The 15430-nt window shown below is 38.4% G+C and overlaps 1 protein-coding gene across 1 annotated transcript; it reads left to right on the forward strand.

Annotated features, from left to right (window-relative positions):
• The first annotated feature begins 2311 nt into the window (after nucleotides 1–2311).
• slc6a1b (solute carrier family 6 member 1b) lies at nucleotides 2312–14970 on the forward strand. Its single transcript, XM_079843723.1, has 15 exons — nucleotides 2312–2664; nucleotides 3524–3882; nucleotides 4043–4174; nucleotides 4287–4387; nucleotides 4461–4570; nucleotides 4816–4948; nucleotides 5119–5253; nucleotides 5344–5447; nucleotides 5829–5953; nucleotides 7953–8065; nucleotides 9427–9558; nucleotides 11030–11132; nucleotides 11714–11814; nucleotides 11889–12056; nucleotides 12978–14970. Exons 2-15 carry the CDS (start codon nucleotides 3648–3650, stop codon nucleotides 13083–13085), a joined length of 1800 nt encoding a protein of 599 aa, XP_079699849.1. The 5' UTR covers nucleotides 2312–2664; nucleotides 3524–3647; the 3' UTR covers nucleotides 13086–14970.
• Nucleotides 14971–15430: the final 460 nt, after the last annotated feature.

Raw genomic sequence — 15430 nt, forward strand, 5'->3', positions numbered from 1 at the left:
AAGGTGCTCAGTGTCATTCACACAAACACTAAACACCATCATGGTAAAACACATGAAATTTTAAAAATGCAATAAACATTAATTTAACAACATCAGATGTAACATAAAACCTGAATGTACATAACTGATTAGAAAAAACAAAGAAGAAACATAGTTATTGCAATGAAAATACATCAAATGCGAAGTGTCACGCAGGGAATTCTGGGAAGGTCGGTATTTATAACGGTATTTTACTATAAAATTAAATTAAATGTGAGGTTAGATCTATTACAGTTATTCATATTTTTGTGTTATTTAAAGGGTGTGTTAATAATATGAGCCTATAGGCAGTGCACAACGCATGTACACACTCTGATTATTACACACACAGGGACGCGCAGCAGCACACACACATGTTCAAATATTAAAAATAAAAGGATTCCTTCTCTCTGGAGAAGCGTTCAGTCTTTCTGCTCACATATAAATAGTGAATCCGCCCATGGAGCGAGCGCAACTGGCTTTCAAAGAGAATGTGAGATGAGAGTCTGATTGGTTTATTGCATGTTACGCCCAAAACAAACCCATGACTCATTAAGAGACTAGGGATCCTTTTGGATCATGCGCCGGGTGCGCCAACCGTATGTCCCGTTGTTAAACTAGCAAAAGTGGATTCGGACATGCCCTAAGAGCACCTGCGCCATGAGCTTCAGACCATGAGCTCAGATCGCTAAAACAGAGCCCTATGTGTGAGCACAAGCAAAACGTTTTTGCTGTAGTTCACTGAACGGCCACCGGTGTCACTAATAACAAGGGTTTCTGAATTCCACATATAGATAATTGAATTACTGTAATTAAGGGATGTTCAACAGTATGAGAAGGATATGAGAAGGATAGCCTTTTTTTCTACTTGAGTACCTGTCCCCCAAAATCTGTGTTCACTGCCCTGATAGTTATCATCCTTTACACCTAAAAGCAATGTAAGTCACTGTGGATAAACGCCAAATGCATGTAAGATGTAAATGTTATAGTTGTCTCTGCCAATCTAGCTGGGATAGGAGAAAGTATCAACAATGAAAGAATCACACACTTCAGTATATGCACCGTGTTCATGGTCTTTTTTTGCAGACTTACTAATGTTCCTTACTACCACCCTTCTGATTTGATGACCGACACTATGAAGCATCAAGGATGTGATCTACAGTACAGCCCTACCTATTTCCATTGTCATCCTTAATCAGTGTTTCTCATCTCGTCTGAAGACTTCTTGGTCTGTGAATGCTTTAACATCTAATTACAGGCTAAATGATGGTTGTATAGGAGTTAACTTCTGTGCAGAGTGTTCCTTTAGATTTCCCCGCAAGGGTATTTTATTTCGGGAGACAGTCAGCTAAGAAGATTATAAAACCAGTTTTCAATTTATCTCCCACCCCCAGACTCTCCTTATTGACTGACTTCCTTATCACTGTTTACCAGAATCCAGAGAAAGACTGGTCGTCATCCCAATCTGACACTTTGGAAACTGCTGTTTTTCGGAGAGTAAATTAGTTCAGGCCTTTTTCAACCCAAAACGTGTTCGCTTTTGTGCATTGTTTTAGTTCTATCCACTTTTTAACTATGAACATATGGAAAGGCAATTAATTTGTGTGGGCAAAAAAAAAAAAAAAATTGTGACGTTTATGTTGCATTACAAGTCATTCACGTGCTTGTAAAAACACGTATATGTTCTTTTAACAAGTACAATAGCAATAATATGTAACACAGCAGCATGTTTTTTAATTGCTCATACTAATATATTCATAGCATGTGCATGCTTTTTTTGTGGCTAACTTTGATATAATTTATTCTACACCATATTAATTTAAAAATTCAGAACAGAAAATGTGTGACATGACGTTAATTGACAAGGCTGTTTGGGAACTGACAGAACTACATGCGTCATGAAAATACATCCATGCTGACAATCTACAAATAATCTATTTGCCAAATTGTAGTCACATTTTTTCTTATCTAGCAAATGTGTTTAATGACAAGAACTGCGATTTTAAAATTGTAACATTTCTTATTGTATTTTTTTTTTGTTTTTTGTCTGTGCCAAATGCATTCACAGGCTTATTAGAGCAACGCATGTGCATAAAACTTCCGAGAAGAGTAACATCGTTGCACAAATAAAACGATTCGTAATCACGGTGTCCGTCAATGGATAAAACACACGATCTCTCTCACACACAGAGCGATGCAAGTTAATCAAAAAAAGAAAAAGAAAAACGAAAGAAAGAAAGAAAAAAAACACATATACAAAGCATATAAAAAGCGCTGAGAAGAGAAGGTGCCCATGCAGTGTCTAGGATTTCAGTGGTGGAGATGTTGTGTTCGGGGAGGGTCGACTTTGAGCTGACATTGAGAGTGACGGTCTGTGCTTCATGTAACATCTCTGGACGCTCATGGTAGACGGAGCTGCTCCTGTCTCTGGCTCTTTCCCCCTGTCCTTCAGCACCACACAATTGGACAGCACCAGACAACCAGACCCTCCTTCACCTTTCCCCTCAGGATAGCTGCGTGCCTCACTTGACTTTATGGAAACATTTTGCACGGGTTTGGACAAGTAAAATTCCAAGAGTTGGAATTTGGAGAGGAACCAACGGATACGCACCGCCGCAACCAAACTGGCAGGAAAACTGTTCCAGTGTAAGTAGATCGTAGCTGCATTTTAATGCTTTTGTTTTCGTAGTCTTGGGGAAATCTGACACCTGCATAAGTTATTTGAAAGTTGAACATCTAAAACGAACTGTTTTAACACATATCCGTATGAAATTGTTGACTTTTATGCTTGTGGAACGCAATGTTTTTGCTAGCACATCAGACACGATTACGCATGCATGTTGTTTTCTGTTTTGCGTTTTTTTAAAATCTATACTTTACTCTCGCATTCATTTATCACGACAAAAAGCTCACGCAGCTGCAAGTTGACAGTCTTGCGCGACTTTTTGAGCCCGTATTTCAGCGCGCGCTCACCGACCGTCTGTGCGCGCAGTTCCAGGCTTTTGCAAACGCGTCGCGCGCTTTGAACTCCGAGCAATCTAAATTAGAAATCGACGAAATTATTCGAACGTTTTGACATAAACAGAGTGTGATCTGTCATTTGGATTCATGAGGGATTTTTTATTTTTTATTTTTTTTTAATCCACCTTTTAAATAATTTGAATTCAGTAATAAATGCAAATACTCTGCCCTCTGGTTATCCCTCAGGTTTTGGATAACAGACAAAACGCGTCTGCACATATTTTTTTATTTTTTATTTTAAATAGCTGAAATAATAGATATTGTATAATTTATATATTATTTCAAAAAGAAAAATGTATAAATATATTTGTCTAAGCTTTTTTTATGCCGCGCGCGCTAAACTCACGTGCACCAGTTTGTATTTTATTTAGTAGGCCATTTGTATTTCATTCAATATTATTGCATTAATAAATTGACCTGGAATGCATGTGACGAACACAATAATTTGTATATCTAAACGTCCCTTTCTCTCCACGGCTTCCAGGTCAGTGTCAAGCTTCAGTGGCGTTTTTTGACTCTAATCGTTGGTTAATCGAACCGCGAAGCTGCTGTCTACGTGGACCGGTGCTGAACTCTTCCGTCCGACCGCCAGGACCAAACCCAGAGACATGGCCACGAACGGCACGAAAGCCTCCGATGGACACGTTTTAACAGAGGTGAACGAAGCGCCCACCGCCAATGACAAACCAAAAACTCTGGTGGTTAAAGTTCAGAAGAAAAAGGACATTCCCGACAGAGAAACGTGGCAGGGAAAATTTGACTTTCTTCTGTCTTGTGTTGGCTATGCCATTGGACTTGGCAATGTCTGGAGATTTCCTTATCTATGCGGAAAAAACGGAGGAGGTAAAGAAAAAAATCCTGGTTGTTTTTTTTTACTATGCATTCCCCCCAGAGGACTAAAAAAATTCTGATTGAATAACATATACGCATGGACATGCGCAATCATTGGAAGCGCAGTGGATTTTATAAAATGTCTCATTATATTACTCTTCTGTCTGTATAGGGGCGTTCTTGATTCCCTACTTTTTGACCCTCATATTTGCTGGGGTCCCGTTGTTTCTTCTGGAAACGTCCCTTGGTCAGTACACATCTATCGGTGGCCTTGGAGTGTGGAAACTGGCTCCTATGTTCAAAGGTAACCAACAAGATTCACTACTATAGACCCTGTTTAGATTAAGCATTTCAGTGTCCTTGCCAAAAATGATCTGAAATATGGAGTTGTTATTATAGCGCACATGTTTCCGTAGGTGTTGGCCTGGCAGCAGCAGTCCTGTCCTTCTGGCTTAATATTTACTACATAGTCATAATTGCATGGGCAATTTACTATCTGTATAACTCATTCACCACAGTAAGTACATGCTTCCCACTTCAGGTATTGAATAGCTCATGACTGTTTCAGATACTGTCCTGTCCTGTTTTAGGAGCTCCCCTGGAAATCTTGCGACAACCCTTGGAATACAGACAGATGTTTCTCGAACTACAGCATGGCAAACACCGCCAACATGACGAGTGCCGTCGCGGAGTTCTGGGAGTAAGGGCTTTTTTTTTTAAACGCTTTGGAATTTTGTATTCTAGCAACATGCAAACACTTTCCTTTTGTCCTCGGCTGTGTAAAAGAACCTCTGTTGTTTCACAAAAATGCGGCTATTGTGCTATTTCTGGCAAACAACCCTAGTTGAATGTTTTGCATCTGCAATTAGGCGAGCTCTGTTTATGGGTAACGTGGGCTGACAGATTTGAATGCTATATTCTCTAATAATGTTTATTCTCCCTCAGACGGAACATGCATCAGATGACGGATGGTTTGGAGAAGCCCGGAGAGATAAGACTGCCACTAGCAATAACACTGGCCATTGCCTGGGTCCTGGTCTATTTTTGCATCTGGAAGGGCGTAGGCTGGACTGGAAAGGTAAGAATGTCCTTGCAAAAATTCAAAATTAGGCCTGCAATCAAGGCTGTGGGATCACAATCTAATGTCATGCTTTACCGAGCTCTTTAATGGCTATTTCTTTAGATAGATCCGTGGCGCGTTGTCGCACAATATCAAAGCAGACGTGCCATTTTTTATGTGTCTTTCAGGTGGTATATTTCTCAGCGACTTACCCGTATTTCATGCTATTTATCCTGTTCATCCGTGGAGTGACGCTGCCTGGAGCGAAAGAAGGCATTTTGTTCTATATCACGCCTGAGTTCAGCAAGCTGAAAGAATCAGAGGTAGAGCGCTTTGCAATTATCATACGGTAATAGACGTGTTCACAGGCGTGTAATTTGCTGATTTTTTTACCATCTCGTCTTCTGTCTTAGGTGTGGCTGGACGCAGCCACTCAGATCTTCTTCTCTTACGGCCTGGGCCTGGGCTCTCTGATCGCCCTCGGGAGCTACAACCCTTTCAACAACAATGTTTACAAGTATGCAGCAATTGTAAGATTTATTAAGGGGCATTCAAATGGCAACTCTAATTTGATCTGTACAGACACAAGCTTGACAAATCATCTTCTTTTTGTGTGTGTTTTTCAAGCATTTCTGAAACAGTGTTTGCCTACACAAAATGCTTCCTCAATGTGATAGATATAGATAATACTCTCTTAAAATGAAAGGTTCCAAAAGGGAACCATTTTAGGTTCCCCAAAGAACCTTTTTTCTTGGTATGAAGGGCATTTAAAAATCTAAAGAACCTTTTTTTGGTGCAATGGGTTCTTCATGCAACCACCAATGCCAATAAAGAACCTTTATTTTTGAGAGTGTAGGCAAAATAACTAAACGGCTCCATGCTTTCGTCTGCTTCTCAGAGATTCTATCATCGTCTGCTGCATCAATTCCTTCACCAGTATGTTCGCTGGATTCGTCATTTTCTCTATCGTAGGTTTCATGGCTCACATCACACATCGGCCCATAGCAGACGTGGCTGCATCAGGTAATTATGATGGATTTCAGTTTGATCACTGGATAAAGACCTGCTACTATAAATGACACAGTGGTTTGGCATCTGGTGACCATTATTAGTCAATAAGCAATTATAAGCATGCCTGTATTTCATGGTAGAACATTACTGTACAAACTAATGGCACTTTCCATGAATACTGTGCATGAGTCGCAAGCACTAAACTATTATAAAGCAACTATTTCTGAACACATCAGATGTCATAGCATCCACCCCAACCCCCAAAATCATGATTATGGCCTGCCTCAACCTTCATGCATCTAATAATCAAAATCTTGCAACTTGCTGAAGCTGATATAATCTGCTGAACTGATCAGTTCATTGCAGTAAAATGTGTTTTTAATTATTAACTAATTGTAATACGCAAAAATGTAATGTTCAGCTCTGTCCCACATTTTGCACACCATCCTGTTGTATTATTTATTCCAATTACAATATAAATAAATAAACATATAAATAATTAAATAAATTGTGACGCAGAAGTACCATCATTTGGATGTTTAATTTCTGCAGCATTACATGAAGAGAAGTAAACAAGATCAACCATCAAAATTATTGCACAAATATATTTTCTTCTGTAAATTATTTGTATATGTATTTTGATAATTTATTGTTTTTTTTTTAATTAAGAATAAAACAACAATATGAAAAATATGAAAATACCAAGCATCAGACAAAATTTAGTTACAGGGTTGCAAATATTACAAACCTCATAAAATGCATAGTAAATAAAATGGCTATTTTAAAAATTTGGTTTGAAGGTTTACAGTTGCGATAAATCATTAAGCATCTCCTTTCAACAAACATTCAATGAAAAAAAATCATAAAATATGTAATGTGCTGTGCATTAAACGGACCAACTTTGAGACATTAGAGATTTATTTTTAGAATATTATATTATTTTTGTCACAGGGGCTGCAATGAATGCATGACGAATGGATATCACTAATAAAGTATTTAATTATAAACCAAACCAGGAACATGCAGGAGATATAATCACACAGGAACAATAATCATTCAAACAAAGGGCTCTATCATACACCCGGCGCAATGTAACGCCAGGCACGATGCAAGTGTTTTCTGCTAGTTTTAGCTCGACACAGTTCTCATATTCACGTCCAGCTCCACGTTGTTTAAATATCAAATGCACTGGGGCTTCTATTCGCCCATGGGCGTCTGGTCTGAAAACCAGGTGTGTTAAGGTGCATTGTTGGAGCGTTGCTATTTTGAGGAACTGAAAATGACTGCGCCATTGACCAACACAAACCTGCTCAAAAGTCAATAGCGCAGAATTTTTTTGTGTTATTTAAAGGGTGTGTTAGTAACATGAACCTATAGGAGGTGCACAACGCACATACACTCTGCTTATTACACACACAGGGACGCACAGCAGCACACACACATGTTTAAATATAAAAAATAAAAGGATTCCTTTCTGGATAAGCGTTCAGTCTTTCCACTCGCATGTAAATAGTGAATCAGCCATGGTGCGAGCGCAACTGGCTTTTAAAGGGAATGGGAGATGAGACTCTGATTCGTTTTTGGCACATTACGCCCAAAACACACCCATGACTCATTAAGAGACTAGGGACAACCCTTTTGGACAATGCGCCGGGCACACAGACCGTTTTTTCCATTGTTAAACTAGCTAAAGTGGATTAGGACACAACCTAAGTGCACCTGCACCGTGAACTTCAGACCATGAGCTTAGATTGTTCAAACAGAGCCCATAACTTAACCACGTTAAAATAGACGATACTGGGCAAAGAAAATGAATGAACAGAGGGTTTAAATACACATACTTAACATAAACCAGAAACATGTGCATGACACAATCAAAAACCATGGAGACAGGAAAGATGAACAGAACACCATGAAAACCAAACCAAAATAGAACATATGCTACAACATTATTCCTGTAAGTCTATACAGATGATACTAGAAAACGAATTAAGCGTGTTGTGCTCTACAGGTCCGGGGCTGGCGTTCTTGGCCTATCCAGAGGCAGTCACACAGTTACCCGTCTCACCACTCTGGGCAATTCTGTTTTTCTCCATGTTGCTCATGCTTGGCATTGACAGTCAGGTAAAGAACATGCTTCAAACATGCATACTACTGTACATGTGTTTTTAGGCATGCATATATGGCCTATAGTCGTTCTACATCTCTTTGAAGTAGCCTTTCATTTCCATTCATTTTTATGGAGTTTTCAGCTGTTGTAACGTAATGTCTTAAGGATATTTCACCCAAAAATTTAATTCTGTCTATAATTACTCTAATGTCATCATTTTCAGAACACAAATGAAGATCTTTTTGATGAAATCTGAGAGATTTCTCTCCCTCCATTGACAGTCTACGCAACTACCACTTTCAAGACCTCATTAAATAATCCATGTGACTCCAGTGGATTCCTCAATGTTATTAAGCAATGTGAGTACTTAAACATAATTTACCACTTTTTTTGCTAAATATTAATCTCTGCGTAAACACATGTTCATGAGAGGACCACAACGCATGCCTGTCGGAGATTAATATTTTGCAAACAAGTGGTAAATTATGTTTATTGCACAAACAAAGTACTCACATTGCTTAATAACATTGAGGTTAATCCATTGGAGTCACATGGATTGCTTTAATGATTTCTTAATCACCTTTCCGGGGCTTGAAAATGGTAGTTGCGTAGACTGTCAATGTAGGGGCAGATAAATCTCTCATATTTCATCAAAAAATATATTAATTTGTGTTCCAAAGATGAACGAAGGTCTTACGGGTTTGGAACGACATGAGGGAGAATAAATAAAGGGATAGTTCACCCAAAAATTTTAATTAGCCCATGATTTACTCACCCTCAAGCCATCCTAGGCGTATATGACATTCTTCTTTCAGACCAACACAATCAGAGTTATATTAACAAATGTCCTGGCTAATCCAAGCTTTATAATGGCTTCCCAAAATTGTAAGCCCATAAAAGTGCATCTATCCATTATTAACATACTTCACATGGCTTTTGTTAATCGTTATAAAATGTTAAATATGCATATTATTCTTACAAAATACCCATCGATTCGCTTCAGAAGGCCTTTATTAACCCCTGGAGCCGTGTGGAGTACTTTTATAATGGATGGATGCACTATTTTGGCTCCCATTCACTCCCATTATAAAGCTTGGAAGAGCCAGGATATTTGTTAATATAACTCCCACTGTATTCGTCTGAAAGAAGAATGTCACATAGACCTTGGATGGCTTGAGGGTGAGTAAATCAAGGAGTAAATTCCATTTTGAACTATCCCTTTGAAGTGAAGCATGATATTCTGAATTCAGCCAGTGTTTCTGACTTGAATAAAACCAGTCTGTTTAGAGATTATCAAATTGAGCATATGTTTAGGTTGCCTAGTTGTAATCACCATATATCTTAAAAAAAACAAACATTCTTCTGTTGTGTCTAGTTCTGTACGGTGGAGGGATTCATCACCGCTCTTGTCGACGAGTTTCCTCGCGTGCTACGAGGAAGACGAGAGATCTTCATCGCTGTCGTCTGCCTGGTGTCGTATCTGATCGGCCTGTCAAACATCACACAGGTAAATGCATCTCATCTTTATGGATTTCACATCACCCTCTGAAAAGAGCGGGACGATTTTATTCTAAAACATGTAATGGGATATATGGTAAAAAATACATAAAAAGGGCAGAGTAAGAGCTCTCGAAGCTGCATTAATGGGACAGAAGCATGTGAGTGTTTTTGCTGGGATATGTGATGACTTTAGAGTGTTCAACCACTATATAACCTCCACCTGTTATATAAAAGCCAGTGAAGAGTCTGCAGAAAAGGGAAAAAAAACTATTATTATTTAATAGATAATAAAGTAATTAAAAACTGTTGTGTTATTGTCCCTGATTTTCATGTATCTAAATAAAACTTTAGGGAAAGATTAGATTATGTATCTAAAGATAATGGAATAAGACTTTTTTCAAAGTCAGTATAAGAAGTCAGTATAAAAAATAATTTGTATATGATTCGTCAATGCACCTGAATTTGGCTACTTTTCATGATCTAATCCATTTCTTCCTGAACAGACAGCTTAACTTAGTAATGCTTCACATTACAGAAGTAAAATGGGTTGTTAAAGGGATAGTTCACCTACAAATGAAAATTAGCCCATGATTTACTCACCATCAAGTCATCCAAGGTGTATATGACATTCTTCTTTCAGACGAATACAGTCAGAGTTATATTAACAAATGTCCTGTCTAATCCAAGCATTATAATGGCAGTGAATGGCTGTTTCTGTTTTAAGTCCATAAAAGTCCATCCATCCATTATAAAAGTGCTCCACACGGCTCCAGGGGTTAATAAAGGTCTTCTGAAGCGAATCGCTGGGTTTGTGTAAGAAAAATATCCATATGTAAAACTTTTTAAATAAAAAAAAAAGCTTCCAGCACTTTTTGTGAATACAAAAGGCGGTCCTCCAGAAGCTAGATATTTGACTTTATAACGTGTTAATATGGATATTTTTCTTACACATCGCTTCGCTTTAGAAGGCCTTTATTAACCCCGGAGCTATGTGGAGCATTTTTATAATGGATAGATGCACTTTTATGGACTTCAAAACAGAAACAGCCATTCACTGCCATTATAAAGCTTAGCCAGGACATTTTTTAATATCTAATAATAATAATAATAAACTCTGATTGTATTCATCTGAAAGAAGAATGTCATATACACCTAGGATGGCTTGAGGGTGAGTAAATCATGGGCTAATTTTCATTTTTGGGTGAACTATCCCTTTAACATAATTTCATGTGGTAATACAGCAACTCACTAAGATGCTCCATTGGATGTGCAATGATGCACAATCCTCATACTCTGCATACATTTCAGGTCAGTCATGTGACTCAGTATACAAAGCAGAGAAGAGAAAGCTTGTTTTGCCAATGCTCATTGCTGCTACCACATATCCACGGCCTTTGAACCCCCAAACACTGCTAACTAGATAAGAGAGCTGTCTAATCCACATGGCTTGCTTACCATGGCGATTCTTCTCTCAACAGGGCGGCCTTTATGTGTTCAAACTGTTTGACTACTATTCAGCCAGTGGGATGTGTTTGCTGTTCCTGGTATTCTTTGAATGTGTCTCCATATCCTGGTTCTATGGTAAATATGCAATAGATTTGTCTAATAAATCAATGCATTCCCCTTTTCCCTAAGCAGATATGACGTTGCATGGTTTCAAGCTTGGTCTGAAGTGTGTGTGTGTGTGTGCGTGAAGTTTAACATCCATTTGAAAACGTTTTTGAAAAATGCTTGCTGTGTTGATGACGTAATTTCGAATACATCCGAAATATGTTAATCTGTTTATCACACCACCGTGAGTCATTGAAATCAAAAAAGGTGAAAAAGAATCGCTCATAGGTTTCGCAATTATCAATTAATTTGCTTTTTATTCTTCACATCCAGACGTAACACACAACGCATGCTAATTATTATCACAGATAATATAATTCATGCTAATCTCGGTGCCAGACTCATTTCCACAGTCAGTTGATTTGAATGAATATGAACCTGTAGAATCTTAATTGTTGTGCATGGCAGGCTTGATTATGCAAACTACCGCACGACTCTTTATTTGCATTTATGAAGCGGGCGCACGCAGCAGACCTCCAGTAATCCTCCGCGAACTGCTCATGCATTGTGACCGTATAACTCGCCTAATTCTTATTTTGTGCCCGCTGCAGGTGTCAATAAATTCTACGGCAATATCGAGGAGATGATTGGCTACCAGCCCTGCATTTGGTGGAAGCTGTGCTGGGTCGCGTTCACCCCTCTGATCGTCGGGGTAGGTCGATTCACCGCATCGATTTAAAGCATTTTCCAGATGTAAATACACACTGACTGTTCCTTCTGTTGTAGGGTGTGTTCATCTTCAGCGCCGTTCAGATGGTCCCGCTTACAATGAACAATTACGTGTTCCCAAAGTGGGGGCAAGGAGTAGGCTGGTGCATGGCCCTGTCATCCATGATTCTTATCCCGGGATACATGGGCTACATGTTCCTCACCCTGAAGGGCTCATATAAAGAGGTACCTCTACCATTTTTATGCCTGAGAAAGTCCTTGCAGCCACAGGTGCAAGTGTCAGGGAACATGAAACGACAGTGGAGTAATTGATTCAGATTGCGTGCATTATTAATGCAGATGTTCCAGCATGGGGCGAAGCATGCGCTGGCTATTGGATTCATTCTAATTGCATCAATTAGTCTTCACTTCTTGCCATTTGAGCATGCAATCAACGACTTGGACTGATTGTAGAAATGAGGAGATTTTGATGAAGGCGTACACAAAGGTTTCTGAGACTAGTAATTAGGAACAAAGAGCAACGATTCATGACAACACTGACACACTTGAATCCATGGGCGTCGGAAGCCAAAATGTGGGGGGGTCCTCCCCCAGAAATTTTTTACTGGAGTAGATGCCATTTACATTAAGTGTGAATTGGCCGCTTGTTTACTAAACATCTGGTTGGAACAGACAAAATTGCAGAAGACATGGAGTTCTTTACAGTGGCGATAGTGTTGGGATAAAGCACATAGCAGACGCAAATCGACCAGAGGTATGAATCTGCCTTTTGCCGAACTCGCCCTACTCTCTTTTCCCATCCCATATCAGATCGGAAAGGCATTTATTTTCAATAAAAATTAAGAAAATATTCAAAAAGAGGAAATAAAACATCTAACGTGTGTTTAATAATTAGATGTCTATCGGTTAGGGGTATGTGAACAGACATGCGCTGAATTAGAGACGATAAAAGTGATGGGTCCAATAGCATGGTCTTAAAAAGTGGGTGGGTCTTGTCCCGCCCACATACAATGGTTCCGACGCCCATGCTTGAATCACAGGTTCCCACCAGAGAACCAATTGTACCCATCAACGTTGAGATTTCACGCTTTGGTATAGTTTGTCTTCCCTGGAATGGCAGCTGACGACTTTCCTTCTCTTTCGCAGCGCCTTCGGATAATGATCCAGCCCACATCAGCGGTTCGGACTCAAGAGAACGGACCTGAACAGCAACCTGAAAACCCCACCCCAGCCAACGACGAGGCCTACATTTAACCGCCGTCCACCCACTTCACCCGTATTATCAAAGGTCAACGTTCAGAGAGAGAATTAAAGAGTCGATCACAACCAAGGACTTCCATGTCTAAAGTATATTCACCTACCTCCGAGGGAAAACCAACCTGATTACAGTTTGACTTCTTTTGGTACATATATATATATATACGTATGGTCTAAAAAAAATCTATCCAGCAATGTTCTATGGTTAATCTGTATTTCATATGCAAGATATTAGTCTTTCTAAAAAAAAAAACAAAGGGTCATAGTGTAAGCACAGGATGTAATTTAAACGATAATTCAAGATTTGGCGTCCCAATGTAATTCCAACACCACAGTGTTAATTTGATATTACATGTAATTAATGTATTAAAATATAAAATTACAGTTGTAGGTTAGAATTGAATTGTATCTGATTGTATCTGAAAAAAAATATATATATACTATATCTATATAGCTATATAAAAGCAGAGAGTGAGAATATGGGAGTGTGCAACGGGCCGAGACTGAACCTTTTCAAGACAGCCCTTTTCTCCCGTTTAGCCCTCGGGCGAATCCCTGAAAAGCACAAGACCAGTATGGATTTGGGTTTACAAACGCCCCGGGCAGTTGTGCATTACCAGCCGCGGGGCAAATTGACGTCAAAAAAGACTGTTACAATTTTTTTTCATTTTTTTTCTAAGACAAAAAATAACTTTGTATGTGTTTTTTAGAATCATTTTAGTACATGTTTTCTATGTAAGAGTAAGAAGGACCAAATTCATGTTTATGCTACTGACAGATCTGAAAAACTGTTTTACGTCGCACCGTATCACTGCACAGGGTCCGAAAAATCGTTTTTTTGGGGCAGACGTACCCCTGCGAAACCACTGTTAATCCTGCTCACCACATTTGCGTGCCACTCCTCAGGAAAAATGGCGAAAGTGACCAAAATTTGCTCTCCTGGATCGAAAACGATTATAGCTGTGAGCAGCCTTCAGCGAATAATCAGTCCTGAGCAGAAGCTATAGTCTGTTGCCATGGTTTCTAGGGTCATTTTTTTCAGACATCGTTGAAAAACCAGCACTATGTGTCAGAAACGGACAGAGCCGTCATTCCAATATGAAAATGTAAAGGAAAATTATGTTCTTTTTAAATCTATACAGACTAGTTGGGCAATAAATCATTTACATGAAATAATATGAAGGCATATGTGTGTGTGTGTGCATGTGTGTGTGTTGGTATGAAACAGAGAGAAGTGACTGTTTTATTTCCACTGTTTTATTTTGAAATGCCACTGGTGAAAAGCACAAAGCTTTAAGTTCACAAGCCACAAAGGTATCCGAAAATGAACACTGTTAGTTTGCTTCGACGGCAGCTACATGTGACAGAGATCTGGATTAATTCGTCGATTTATTCTCTGCAAGACGTCTGATGAAAATGTGCAATCAATAAGAGGTTTTTTTTTTCTTCGTGAAATTGTATAAATTTACCATTCATCAGATTTCTCTCTGAAACAATGTTGTAAAACTGTACCGTGTAAAAGTACCTGTGGATGTCCGTTTTGAGGTTTTTGTCTTGTTGAAGAACCTTATATTATTTGCTGTTTACTGCAATAATGCATCAATCTCAGAAACTAAAGCACATATCTTTATGAAATGTAAAAAAGAATAGTAATAACAAATGAATAACAATGATGGAAGATTATAAGAGATAATAGATAATATGTCTAGTCGAACAAAATATTGTTTTGTATATTTCTAACTGTTTGGGCCTAATGTAAAATATTCTATGTAAAGAAAATATATATATATATAATAAATGTCTTTAGATGGTGTTATATAAAAGCATGATTGCCATATGTTATCTGATTTAAAAAAAATAAAGTATTATAGATTATAATGTGTGCTTCATGTCTCGTGTCAAATAATTATTTGGTGCTTGTCAAAATGTCGTTAGTTTAATTAATTAATTTATTATTCTTTTTTAAACTAATCAGCACAACTTAAACAGTTTTAATCCTTTTCTGTTGTTATGATATTGAAAAATAAATTAATAAAATTAGCAGAAGAGAGTGTTTTGATCATTAAAAATGATGTATAGATGATTAAGAGCGAAATAATATCTTTATAAATAAGCAAGTGGTGCTCACATTTCACAGTAAGAGCGATTATAGACAGGACGCTTGAATATAATGGTTTCCTCTGACCTGTTCGTGGATTAATAGATGCCCTGATGGATAATTAATCTCCTTTAGCGATAAAACCCTTAATAGTCCCAATGGAGCTCCGTCATTAAACTAGTTCTGATTGTCAACAAAGACTCTGATGGTAAAATGTAATTATTAAATACACACTCACAGTCAT

The sequence above is a fragment of the Gobio gobio genome (genome assembly GCF_949357685.1).
Source record: "Gobio gobio genome assembly, chromosome: 19".
In the NCBI taxonomy this organism is placed as follows: domain Eukaryota; kingdom Metazoa; phylum Chordata; class Actinopteri; order Cypriniformes; family Gobionidae; genus Gobio; species Gobio gobio.